Here is a 14,353-nt window from a genome sequence, read left to right as displayed (position 1 = left end):
CGACGAATGTTTTTTCTCTCAACAAAAGCCTGCGAAAGCTGAAAAACAGTTGTTTAGCCAATGCAAACTGCCGCATCGTAAGTTAATAGCGGGCCAGTGTTACTGCCGCATTCTGAGCGGGGTATATGATGAGATTCATCCAGTACTTCTCCCTTTTCTTTGTGACTCATCACACTATTATCAACTAACACAAATCGCATTATTCACATCTTGACTGGAGGGCCACACAAGTTGCTCCCATCGTTCGTAGAACGAAGAGTTAGCATTCAACCTCACTAGTACACCAATGTCCCTTCTTACCATGATGTCTTCTTCCTGCTGTAGAAATTCCTCCTCACCAACGATTCGGAATCGGTGTTGCATCTGTCGACGACGCCTGATGACACCCTGCTCCAATGGAACATTTGCAGGCACCGGTTCCGGTGGCATTGCCGGCACTGCCACTGCCACTGCCGGCGGGTGCCCATCGATCACGCGCTCCGGATACGCCAGATAGCGCTGGTAATGTCCGAAACGGCGGAAGTTCACCATTCTAAGCAATGCACGCAGCAGCGTACATTTGGAACGTCGTCGGCGCCGTTTTAACGTATGCACGATAAATGCCCTCAGTATTGCATTGATTAGCATAATGTACTTCGCTTTATGATCGGGTACATACAACCAAGCGCAGATGTTCGAAGGGAATATGTTTCACTTTTCACGTGTTCTTCCAGTTTCAGCTTACGGTCTTCAACACAGCACAGTACACAAGTTATACGCACACACTGGAGATGTATTCATTGTACAATAATGTTTCATATCCTACAGAACTCATCGTCGTACCACCACTCTCGCTCTGTGAGATCCTACGAAAAGGTTAGGTGTTAATAGGTTAAGCTATCAAGCAAAAAAAAAAACTTGATCTGGGGAACGTCATCCGCCGCCAACTAGAATCTGGGGAAATCGTTCACTATCCGTACACACGGTGACAGCGTTTCTGATAAACCACACACACACACACTGCAAGTGCTTCACAAACCGAATGACGCATTCAAACTGATCTCACCCGCGCGTAGCTGACGTACTTCCCTTGCTGAGTTTCTCTTAACTGACGATGTTGAGTGGATTATTAAAATGGAGCAACTTTCAACCCATCGAAGGTTCGTCTCACGGTTTGGACGGTGCGCAAACACAAGACACACAGAGCTTGCATAACCATTTAAAACGGTCATTTCTGGACTTCTTCTGTAACAGGGTTCACCTCCAAAAAGAGCCCGATAATGGCGGTGGAGGGGTGTTGCGGTGCAAGGTTAATCTTCGCCGACCACAGCCACAGAGTGTGCAGAGGAGGGCGACCCATTCTCTTGTCGTAGCAAACGCACAATTTAATGTGTGGAACAGCAGCAGCAGCAGCAGCAGCAGGTTTTTGTTGTCTTCAAATGCCGCTAAAGGTGCAATGCCATATCATGGTAACGAATGTTGCCCGTGGCCTTCAAAAATTAGTAACTTCTTTAAAAACCTGCAGCTACATATTATGAAGATCGCTGTCAATAGAGGAAGTTTGTGTATGGGATCACCATAACTCGTGGAGCGTTATTTCCTGCAGGAAAGAAGGCCCGTCTGACGAGTCGTTTGGGATGAACCGGTTTTATTGGACATCTTTATATCCCAAGACATGAACAGGATGTGGAACCTGAGATATGATTTGGATATTTGATTGTATCTGGAATCATTTATGTCTAGACTAAATAACTTCAAACGGCATAGCTTTAGGATCGACATAGCACAGAGGCTGGTCCAGATGTGGTTTCACATATAACCTCAAATGTGTAAAACTGAACGCTAATAAACGATTCCATGGGATCTAAGATTCCAACATCTAGGCCGAATAAATGAGACAAAGTTAAACTAGCCACTTCCCTTATTTGCATGAGTGCAGACAGAGGACCGTAACGATCGTACGATCCGATGTGTGAAGTGTTTTTTTTTTCAAGCTTTGTTACTTTTATCACCACATAAGCATTAGCTGCCTTGGACAATGTTGGACTTTAAAATCCTCAAACATTCAACGCAATGACGTGAAGATATTGTTCCGGATAGCATTGATCACACACTGATTAATGGTCAACGAAAATCCACACGTCATAGCGCTAATTAGCAGCAGCCCTAACCCACCTCCAACGCACACACGCGGATAATTTTCCACTAGCCTTTAATGGCTCTATCCGAACACATCTTCTATTAGGCCTTAACAGCTCACTGGAATATTCACTCGTCTATGCAATGACAACGGTCGCACAATCAGCCATAGTGCGTTGCAGTTGAGTGCGTTTTAATTTAATTATTCGTTAGTAAATTTCCCTGAATGCTTAGACAGATAAAGAATGTCACATTCTGAGTTGAAAACCTTGAAACGGACTTGAATGCAAATGAAACGTCGCGTACAAGAGTTTACCAATGTACACTTCCTTCACTATATGTTCTGTTTTTTCTCACTCAATCACAACAACATCTCTTAGTAGAACACACTACGGTCGTGCAAGCGATATGTGTTGACTCCTTCAAACTGATGTTTATTTGACTGTTTGTTGTTCGCAACGGTACTTGTCCAGTCTCAAGTTCTAAAAGACCGGTACGACGCATTCATCACTCTCCCAGACCGACCGAACAGTAAATACATATCGTACGATGATGTTATCAATAGCTAAGCTACAACATTGAAAATAAAACTACAATGCACAAACTTTTACTGAAACACACGCCACGAGTATCGTAACCGCACATCTAAAGTGAACGGAAACCGAAGGTCAGGTTGATCGGTTGTAATGTCGGCAAAAGCGAGTTCTCGCTCGTACGACTGCTGGCGCAAGACTGACGCGTCCAACACTGACCAATGGTGCGTACGGGGCCCGGAAAATTCAACAACACTGATCGCGACTTCGACACCCTCTCTGTCACTCGTACAACGGTGTCCGGGTCCGGGGTCCGGGGAGACTAGAGTTATCGGTCATGTTTACTATGGTCGATGCGATCGTGTGTGAGCTGCTGGTTGTTAATGTGCTGCTGTCTCTCAGAAGCTGCGTGCATTCGCTGATCGGTAACGGAATGGAAATTCACCACTTGATCAACCCGTAACAGTGTATAATCGAGTCTAACGATGCACACACAGTTCGTTGGAAGGTGACAGTTAGTGGTGCCCTTTTTTTTTAACTGGCGCTGTGAACCAACTTCGTCAGTCCGTGCACGTATTTACATCCGGCAGAAGGCAATCGGTGGGATTAACCAATCAGTGACTAATGGAGAGGAAACATCATCCACACAGCTGCTGCTCACTCGATGAACTCACCGAAATCGAAAGGTATAAAGCTCCGACCACTGCTGTTGATAATGATGACAACCGATCACTGCAACCGAAACAGGGCTGATACAGTGAACGTCGAGAATTCTCGCTGTTTTCAACTAAGAAACATTCAACCAGCATAAAGAATGGAGGACATTAAAATGTTTGCAATATTTTGATAATTTACTTAACACAGGAATTTTGTTTTTCACTATCCTTTACAACACACACACACACACAAGCACCAAGCGAGCGAGAGTTCTGAAATGCCATTCTTCGATGATCATTTCGCGCCCCAAGAAGAAAACGAAAAAGACGGAAATGTTCGGCTCGACTGAACTGTTTGTCAAGCCCATTGACCGGTTTACATTTCCATACTCGGTCGTCCGCCCGCCGTTCATCCATTAATGCAGCGGAGGAGAGCATCAGCACCCACCGTCAGCCGAGCGTTCAAGCGTCCAACTGTGAAGACCTTGGGCAAACGCTGGAAGACAACAAAAAAACACTCTGTCGTATGTAAAAGCGAAAAACAGGAAACGATATTCCACCACGGCGACCACGACCGACGACTAAACGCTTCATCGGTATCTTTGAGCGTGCATCATCATCAAACTCCTGCACAAATCCAATTTCCAGATCAGGTGACAGAGTTTTACAACGCTTCCGTACATGTCCCAGAGAGCGATTTCAATTATTATCGTCCTGATGATAGCACACGGTCAATTACGGTCCGCACGTTGTTGGAAGGTCAATTGCCAAAAATGTAATTAACAAAAGTGCATTGCGCACGTGCCTAGACAGCACTGCATGCTGTCTTGTGTGACTTGTGTTGTCCACGCACTTGCCAATGACGCGCGGTTTGTTTGTTGAATTGCTTTCTTGCTTGCTTATGGCAATCTATTCAATTTAGCCAAAGAAAGGCTACGGGTTGTTGCGGTGGATCATGGTATATGAGAAGCAAGCTGGCTAACAAAAGCATATCGTCCACATTTTACTGCTGCCTCGTACGTTGACTTCACAAACGTTTCCAAATGTCCCTCAACGAATGTCACACGACGGCTAATGTCGATCACCTATTTGGAGGTTTAGTGGGCGAAAGCGTCCCTCAGCCATGGTGTTAGCCATTTTTATTTTATTTTATATAACTTTAGAGCAATCTATTGTAACACAAGATGGAGTCTGTGAAGTAAGCATAGCCTTGAAAACCCCCGTTCAGCTAGACCAAATGGAAGAGATGTATTTAGTTTCATCATTAACTTTTTTGTAATTCGAACTCAACTCATAAATGTTTATTCGGACACGTTATGTTATGAGCTCCACTTGGGGAACCATTATTGCCAATCCAATTCCCTGTCTGCCTTGAAATTATATGTAAACAAAAAACAAGAGCATTTAAAATAATTCAGTTTACACTTTCACTGCATAGCGTATCGAATGGTGAAAATGACCATTTACCATGACATAAGACCATGATGATAGGACGCATTGGCAGAGAACACGATAGCACGAGACAACGATAAGATAAGATTAACTTTTTGATGGAAAACACCTATTTTACTGATTGAGGAGCTTAGCAATATCAGTAAATGTTTAATGATGGGTTGATGATTATTAAAAAAAAATAAACAAGATCAATTTTCTTAATTGAAAACCGTCACGCTTACTCTGCACTTTATGATTAAAACAACGAATCATCGACGTCGGAAGCATCGTTTCAAAACTTTGGAGTAGCACGAATTGAATCGAACACGCTGAATGCAATAAGAGATTCATTTCGACGTGACTGTGGTCACGGAGTGTCTCTGAACATTGTTGATTTAAGTGCATCATCTTCGCATCAGCCCAAGAAGAGCATTGCGAGGAATCATGCTTGCACATCGACTGTTTACATTGTCCTTGTGGTTTCTCTGTGAGGTGCAATGTTTGTTCCCCATGAAGGAATACTTAATTAACGCCACCGTTTGACGCTAATAGTTCCGGATAATGTATAGTGCAGTACAGTTTTCTCGACCTTTTTCTTGTTTTTTATATTATTTTAAATTTCTCCACACTGCAATCAATAATCAATCATTATAAATCTATGTAAAATCAATCACAATCGCTGCGGAATTTTAAACATCATTTCGTAGCGTACACAGCGCTGCTATGAAATCTATCAGCACTACGCCTAAATATAGACACAACGTATAACACACGTACAGGTGAAACTCAAGGTAAACTCCGATGGCCTGTAACGCCGTATAACACCTGCCAGTAACACGTTCCTGAACGTGATTTTGTAGCACCTAATCCCCCCCTTCCCAGACCTGTAGTGGTAGCCAATTTCGCATTACAAACGTGCCGAGAGGGTTGCGATTTTTTGCACGCTTTCTTTACTAATCCATTTTGTCCAGGAGGTGACTCGATTCAACAACAAAAAAACAGAAACCTCTCAACACACAAAAAAGCATGTGCTCTCTGTAGAGCAGGTCGCGTGAACAGTCAGATGCCGCGATGGAGCAACATTTTCGGTGACGGTGATAGGACTTAAGCGCATCGGTAGCAGTTACCCATCCCGAACTTTCCGGAATTTTAACCCTCGCAAAGCCGTGTCCACAGCAAAGCTGTCATTATCGTGCCAACGCACGGTGCTACAGATGACGACGGTGAATGAAGCAATAGAAACACCTGCGGGCTGGCTACTACTACCACTACTACGGCTACTAGCTTCTATCGACAGCAACAACCGGTCGATTAGATCGTTCCGGGCACGTGTTACATTCCGTGGCAATTTTTACTTCCCGTCAAGCGTGCGACGGAGAAAATCTTCAAGCTGGCGACATTCCACGATAAAGAAAAGGAGAGAAAAAAAACTACCGCCAACCACACCTTTTCCATCACTTGTACGCCCGGCTGTACAAATGTCCGGCTTTTGCTAATGAATGTTTCGTGTGGTTTTAAACAACGTGTCGCCGTTTGATACAGTATGGAGAAAAGTTTTACCATTGATTGGATTACTGATGATGAACCAGAGCGTGTTGAATTCTTTTACGAACTGTAAATTACTTACTTTAGTATTGTTTCGTCTTACCACAAGTAGCTTGCCTATACTTTGACAGTGTACAATTTTTATTACCTGCAAAGAAAGAGAAGAATACAACAGATGTTAGAAACCTTTTAGGTGTTACTTAAATATCTATTGTAATATAAATTTATTTGAACAATACGGCGGTGCGATGGTCCGTTGGCAGATACAGTAGCAACGAAGGTCTCATATGGCAGGACCGGGAAACGATGGCCGGCTTGACCTATAAGGTCATTAAGCCAAGAAGAAGAAGAAGAAGAAATTCCCGGTATACCCGGTATGTCCTAAGAGTTCGTTAAACCCGAAGAAAAGGAAGAATATGTATCTACTAAGCATGAGAAATTTAGTAAATACTGAAAAAATATGACTAATCTGAATAATAAAAACAAAAATTATTACCAAATCCTAAACGACAACAGCAAACGGCTTTAGATCACGCTCGTACGATTTCAAATGGAAATTTGATGTTAAACAGCCGTGAAATTACTCTATTACAGTTAGCGTCTTGTTCGACACATCCAGTTCCAATAGCATGACAACCCACGACAAAACGATTACAAAACTGTCTATTTGTTCAGTAATTAGGAGATACAAAAGAAAACATTAATTGATAGGTGTGTGCAATATGTTTAGAGTATTCATAGAACATACTTTGCAGAACAGTCGTGAACGTGAACAAATAAATAAGCCAAAAACAAAACGCAAAAATAAACAGTTCCAGATTGGACGTTAAATCAGTAAATGAATTGTGTTTCAGCTTTTACGACGAATCTCCAAAACACAATTGATAAGACTTCAAAGCATCCGAACAAGGGAGCGTGCAAAATAAAAAAAAATGGGAAAGGTCAATTACGTCAATTTGTCGCGAATCCCAAGCATTAATTATGTCTCGTTTTAAACAAGCACTATCTACAAAATAAAAACACCCAAAAATATGTCTATAAGTCTTGCCATTTCTACTCTTCCTAAGGTCTCTCTTAATCTCTACTCTTTTCTCCTAAAGGTGTTACACAAAACATTACTAATGCTTCGGACTACAGCACTCGGGGCGAAGTAGTGATTGAACTTAAATCTAAGTTCATCTTTTACATTCTCGTCCAGTGTTCCTTTTCGTTGTGTCACACCATAATACACCCTAGGCGTAATAATACCGATGGACATGTGTCAATAATTGGTTGTCACCGTCACCACTGTACGCTGCTTTCGCATCACAAGAGTTAGATCATTTGACGAGGAGATGTGCATATTCTTTGTGTCCTCTATATTCTGTTTATTTCCATCGTGTCACCATGCCCGTTTGGTTATGCTTGTTTAGGTTCTACTCGTTTTTTTTTCTGCCTCGCAACAGCAATCCCTGCACCTTGTTTCAGTGAGTGATGAGTGTGTCGGTGTATTTCAAGCAGCTGGCAGCACCATAGCGAAGGGCTTCACAGGTTCAAGTGGTGCAATTTGCGATGGTTTGGAATGGTTAAAAGATGAACCATCGGCACAGCAACAGCACAAACAAAGCCGTGAAGTCCACAGCATACTGCTACTACTACTACCACTACTGTTCCTTCCTCTTGGTAGAAAGATGTCAATGCAATTAACCGTGTTGAAACGAGGCATTGCTTGCTTGCTTGCTTGCTATCGCTTGTCATAACTGGTTGCACATGCACTTATGCGCACGGGAGCACACAAACACCAACTAGAAGTGCACGGACCGAAGGAATGGAAAGCATCAACAACACAAACATTCGTCTACTAGCAGTATACTGGAGGAAATAAGCTTCTTTGTGTAATACTTGGACAAGGGGATGTACTGGGGATGAGACGATGACAAATCTTAACAGTAGTTTTTTCTTAAATACTGAAAGGATGCAGCAAGAATATTTTCCAGATTTCCTATTTCTTTTGTCCGTGTGTAAACTGCGTATTATTTTACAATTTGTCACTCATCTCAGAAGTATTACGTCTTCCAGTGCTGTGCAGTGACGTTTCAGTAAATCCCCAAAGACAGGCATAATAAAATGCCTCTTTCAATGGAGGGTTGCTATTATGTTGCGCTCGAGACGCGTAGAATGCATTGAACTCCCCGTACGTTGAATGGTGGGGTAGCCCTTTCAAGGACAAACGCAAATGTCATTCGCATCGCAAAAGCGAACTAAGCAAGACCTGTTTCCTTCTGTACTGGTAAGGACCAGCGTACATATAGGGACAGGAGATGCGCTCTTGTAATATGATATGTATAACACACCTCCATATCTCGAATTCTTGAACAAATGGCTTTTGAAAAAAGAATTGTTCTTCTTTGCTTAAGTTCAATAACCTCAGCGGTGGCAGAAATCCCCTATCCCCAACTGCACTGGGAAATACTCAGCTGAGCTCTGAGTCCACATTCTCTGCAAATGGTAACCTGATTTTTGTCCTTGAACTTGAAGCGCAAGTCTGCGCAATACTACGTACGTATCCGTTTACTCTTCGCCAAAACCTCGAAAGGCTATGCGCCAAAGGACGCCCGATCGGTTCGATATAAACAGAACTCATGCACGCTTCAATGTCACCAACCGTTGTGGCTTGCCAGTTTTGGCCAAAACAGCAAACCCGTTACTTGCTGGGGGGGGGGGGGGGGGGTTCCCCTCTTTGCCGGTTACCAAAAACGGTACGTTTTTTGTGCTACAACACGTGTATTGCCGTACTTGGCGGCAATGGCGTGCATCTCGTGCAGGAGTTAAAAGGGGTGCGTCCCAAGGTGCAGTGTCGGAAATGAATTTGTTGATAAACAACATTTGAAACCATCCTGCCAATACAAGGACACGAAGAGTTACAATTAGATAAACAGACGGGTAGGATACAGTGGAAATTCTTATCTGGGATCTAGAATGACATCCTTATCCTCAATCCTCAATAGACGGAAAGTATACGTCACTCCCTTGACTTACTTATCTTGAACGAGAACGCTCTAATACGACTGAAAAATGCTTAACAAAAAGTACATATCAGCGACAAGCAACGATAGATAGTAATTGTGCTGGTAGATAAATTAAATGTCACTCTAAATTAACATGTAGAACAAACACGAACCACTACAACGCTCAAAATAGAATGCGATGACCATTCGCGCTCACGGGGATTTTCTTCAACGGAGATATGCTTGCTTGGGGGTGGCAATGGTACAAGGGTGCTTGGTGCAGATCAAATGCCCATTAACAAAGAAAGCGGAACAGAAGATTGTCATTTGATTTGCGTCTTACTGTTCCATCTATTTAGCTGGTGGAATGGTTGTGCAATGGTCCCTGTGCGAGTGTTTGGGTTTGAGATACATTGAAATAAGGCTAGTGCTGTGTATTAAAGAATTAATTTAAACGGCAAGGACACAGCTCAAAAATCAAGACGATTAAGACAAGAAAATTAAAAAGATTATCACTTTTTAGTTTTATATTGATTAATAAAAATTAAAACAGACCTAATAATGTTATCGATAGACAGCTCTGTCTTTTCCGTTCTGTTTGTTTTTCTGTGAGAAAGATCAGAGAGTGACCCGATGGTGAACCGATTTCTCGTAGTGCGGACACTGACTATCCTAATAATGATTGATATATGGTTTGGTTATGCCATGCTCTATGGGTCCTATTAATTGTAGGAAGAGTATGAAGTATAGAAACTATAATTCGATATGATTTGAGATTAATAACTAGCAACATACGACAAAACAGGATTAAACCGATTTGAGACAACGATTTGTGTGCAAAAATACCAACCAAACCTTTATTTTGTTAATTTCGCACCATATCCAGAAACACGTCATTGTTGGCAAACTTCCCAATAATCGTACGAGAACTCGGTCGTCATCCCACCAGATAATAAGCATCCCACACCCGCTCCTTTTTCGCTGATTTTAAAGCTTTCACAGATATGTTATCATACGAGATACACCATTATCGCTGTTCGATAGCGAAAGGAGTTCGTTTGTCTAAAAGCTTCGATGAAAAATGTCCCGCAGTTCCAATACCAGTTCATAAAAGTCATAGCGAATGCGTAATCTGTTCGAGCCATGCACATAGATAAGATTTCTCACTATCAGTATCATAGAAGAAAGAAAAAATAGCTACAAACAGCGCATTACGGCTTGCCAATACGTAAAGCACATGTATGTAAACCAAAACACCAATGTTTGCACAAGGCGGGCTCCAGAAAGACCTTGACTGACTGCAGCATTCTTCCTCTGCTGCTGTTGACATTGCTGCTGTGCTGTGTGATGGCACATAACATATACGACCCCCACGTTTGCAATTGCAGTATCACCATACATCAGTGTACCCCACCGTTAAGCGGCAGACTCTTGTAGATTAGAATTCCGTGACGCGAGGATCACCCACCGTTCGACTATCGGTTCCTACAGCAACGCAACGGCAAAGTTCGTCGTCCCATGGATGAACCCCCCCCCCCCCCCCCCCCCCCCCCCGACAAATGCCAACAAATAATCCACAACAAACTTCAGTACTGCAGCCACCGAGAGCAGCAATGATTACAACGACAACACTGATGCGAACAAAAGGGAGCATAACCCCCGACGGTACTGAGCGATGCCGGATGATGCTGGAACGGCGCAATGTTACATCAGCTGATATACCCGTCAGCAGCCAAAAGCAGAAGATGCATTGCCATGTAGCAGTTAGCCCCGCCATTTCGAAACGTACATTGTCTTTGTCGTCTTGTCGATGGCCATCATACGATCTAGAACGCAAACGTCACACCGACACGGTGACTTAAGTAGGACGCCGTGACACGAATCAAAACAACAAAACTCTCTGCCACTCTCCGGGACTAGGTCAATGTTTGCCGTTGGTCAGGTTTTGAATCCGTGGCGTTAATGAAAACACCTCGCGGAAACGGTGTCACACACAGAGCCACACAAAATGGTCATTTCATTTTCCGTTGCGTGATAACCTTGAACGGTCCTGCCCAATCCATCCGGTCACAGTTTTAGCATGCGGTTTAGTGGTGGCTGAAAGTATTTTTGGGAGGGAAATGGTTATGCTTTCATGTTCGAAATTAGTAGCACGCGTAATAATGTCCTTCGAATGAAAAATTGCTCTTTCCACCGGGGCACACGGATATGTTCTGGAAAATGCTATTCAGAAGTGGGTCAAGGTATGCGTTATCAGCACACAAATCCCCGATTATTCACTTTCTCGCACCGTATCCGTTTTCTATTTCTTTTCTTGTTGCCGATAATACAGTGGAGCATGCAAATTTGGCACATGCCAGCATAGGTTCTTTTGTTTTTTGTTTTTTCTGGAACAGCTAAACAAATCTAGCGTGACAAAAAACGGGTTCTGACTCCACAATTCTTGCTACAAAAGGTTTGTAATTTAGCTTTCGGCCAGACTACACTTAAAGGCACGTGCTGTTCTCATTTGCATGCTTTGGTCTCGATTTTTCTACCACTTTCTAACATCTACCACTGAACATTCATTGACAGAATTTCTTGCTTGACGTAACGTACTCAGAGTCTCCAGAAGGATCAATTGTAGGTTAATCAGATGTTAATGGTTTTGTACACAGCACATTAAGCTACACGTTCAATTCAAGGTCAACGCCGGAAACCGTAGTTCCTGCACCTCTTAGCGTCTTGCCTTAAGCTTTCCAGCAAAAGAAATTATGTGACCTTTCTATTTAATGAGCTTCTTACCAATAAATTACTACACACATAAACCAAGCCAAGCGCAAAAAGTGAGCAGCACAGAATACCTGACTAGCGACATGATCGATGTAAAGAAAGAATCTCAAGGATTGTTTTACTATAGAAAGAATTAACATACATTTCTCGATCCGTGCTTATAGCTTATATTTAAAGTGCTGCTCAAAATGTGCATATATACAGCATACCACTACAAAAAAGGGTTGATGAAAAGGGTTTACATGAAATGGGCGCTACTTGTTACATAGTTTCCTTTGGCTATTTATGCCGAGTCTAAGAATGGCATTTTTTTTGTAGCTCTCTCCGACTTATTATTCTGATATCCAATAAACTGGAACGAATATATTTAAAAAATGTACTTATAGACAAACAGAGGCCAATCTGACGATTCAAACTAGGAGTAATAGTATCATCCATTGACTTGACAGACAACTTCATATACTTTGTCAGAAGTTCCATTTTTATTGTTTGATTCGTCTATAATTTTGGAAACCCATACTCAAAAGTGCTCGGATCCATCCGTAATTCTGATTGATAACGACTTAAAATTTTGAATTCTTACCCTTCTTACACACGACTTAACGAAAACTTTTGAAAACATGCTGCTCACGATCCGTGATCCATCGACAAAGTCATAGTAGTGGCTTATTGCCGTATTAACAATCCACACGCTCACATACAGACGGACAGTTTGCGTATCGTCGAGGGAATGCAAATTTACTGCCGGTCTAGGCATAACTCTGTGATAGATATGCGAGTAAGACACACCGTACACCCTTCCTGTCATCTGTTTGATACAGCAGAGGGGTATGGATCGGAGAGGGCAGCATTATGGAAATACGCTCCAATGACACCCGAAGCACAATAACAACGCGCACCAACCGAGATCATCCGATTTGCCACTGCGCGACCTAGGCATGGGCAACCAAGCTAGCTGGAACCGGGAAGTCGTGCTTGTGCCCAATATGGAAACACAATCGGGTAGATTATAAACGCGTGGTGGTCTCCGACCGCTCTCTGGGGAGGAAGTTTCTAGGGGTTGCAATAAAGTAATGCACGAACGATCGTGCATCGGACGCCAGGGTAGCTTCGTACCTGCGTGTAATGATTCAAGCGAAACAGATCGGCAATGGCAAGACAACGCTTTCTTTGTGACAAAAGTGCAAGCAAATGCAAGGCACCAAAAGCAAAAAGTCATCGCGTGATGGAGAGCTTGCTGCGGAAATGATCTGCATACAACGTGAGCTATCTTTTGGAATCGGTAGATGATTTACAGACGTGTAAATGTACTGGACAGCATTTTTATTAACTTTAACCAACCCTAAACACGTCTGAAATTAAGCTTAAAAGCTTACTAACTAAATTTACTACAACTGTTTCGTGGTATTGACCTGCTGCAGCAATCTCCACGAACAGTTTAGAGCTATCGTCTGCCAATCGATTATATGGGCCATTTTGACGCACGCACCAATGTCACACCATCTCCATCTAAATTTTGGTGTACCATGCCTCCTCTGTTCATGTGGATGCCCTAAAAGAACTTTACGGACTGGATTGTCTGGTGCCATTCCCATGACGTGACCAGCTCACTGGCGCCTAGCGTGCCTTATTCGCTGCAAAATGGTAAGCTCACCGAACAGCTCGTAGAACTCCACATTGTAGTAACTTGTTTAGTTTCCTTCCACACACAGGAGGCTAAAAATTTGGACAAAATCTATGTCCTAGAGGCGTATGTGAGCATCAGATCTATAAAGGATCTATACCGCGCCCACATTAAGGGCCCACAGCGAAAAGGGGAATGGGTGGAAAAGTTTCCCTAGGATTTTGTATGACAGATTAGCAGTCAGCTCCCATGATCGTAACTCATATGCTGTTATCGGGGCTGATTTTGACCCCAGATAGGTGAAGTCTTGAACGAATTCGCCAGTGCGATCACCTCTGTACACAACTACTGCGTAAATCAGTATTTGTTAGCCGGGCTGCTCAAAGCTTAAGTGATCATAATTCAATTCGATCCAATATTCGTGCTCCGGCGTCTCATAGTAGAAGCGTTTCTTTCGCCAATGTGTTCCAAGTTCACAGAGCTACAAAAATGTCAAAATTATGACATTTATTGAATAATCTTTGTGCCATTAGGGCCAAGTAATGTCACACCTCGACCGGAACGGTAGCACGAACGAAAAAAATATATATGGACAATCCTGACGACTTGTATAAACCATCGCAACTCAAGATCAAGCGCGATCGTGGTGGAACGGTTCCATAATCAGACTCTGTAAGAGGCAAG

The 14,353-nt window shown here is 42.8% G+C and overlaps 1 protein-coding gene across 2 annotated transcripts in view; it reads right to left on the bottom strand.

Moving 5' to 3' along the window:
- LOC126557360 (protein fem-1 homolog CG6966) overlaps nucleotides 1-14,353 on the bottom strand; it is a 182,552-nt gene that overhangs the window by 3,376 nt on the left and 164,823 nt on the right. The window contains exon 1 of one of the 2 annotated variants that reach the window (XM_050213102.1): nucleotides 301-634. The exons of the other annotated variant lie outside the window; for it this stretch is intronic. Coding sequence (XP_050069059.1) covers nucleotides 301-627 — 327 coding nt within the window. The 5' untranslated portion in view covers nucleotides 628-634. Of the gene's footprint in view, nucleotides 1-300; nucleotides 635-14,353 lie in introns of those variants that run through there. 2 annotated transcript variants of the gene reach the window in all.

This window comes from Anopheles maculipalpis, chromosome 2RL (assembly GCF_943734695.1).
Source record: "Anopheles maculipalpis chromosome 2RL, idAnoMacuDA_375_x, whole genome shotgun sequence".
NCBI lineage: Eukaryota > Metazoa > Arthropoda > Insecta > Diptera > Culicidae > Anopheles > Anopheles maculipalpis.
This window is presented reverse-complemented; position numbering and strand designations above follow the sequence as displayed.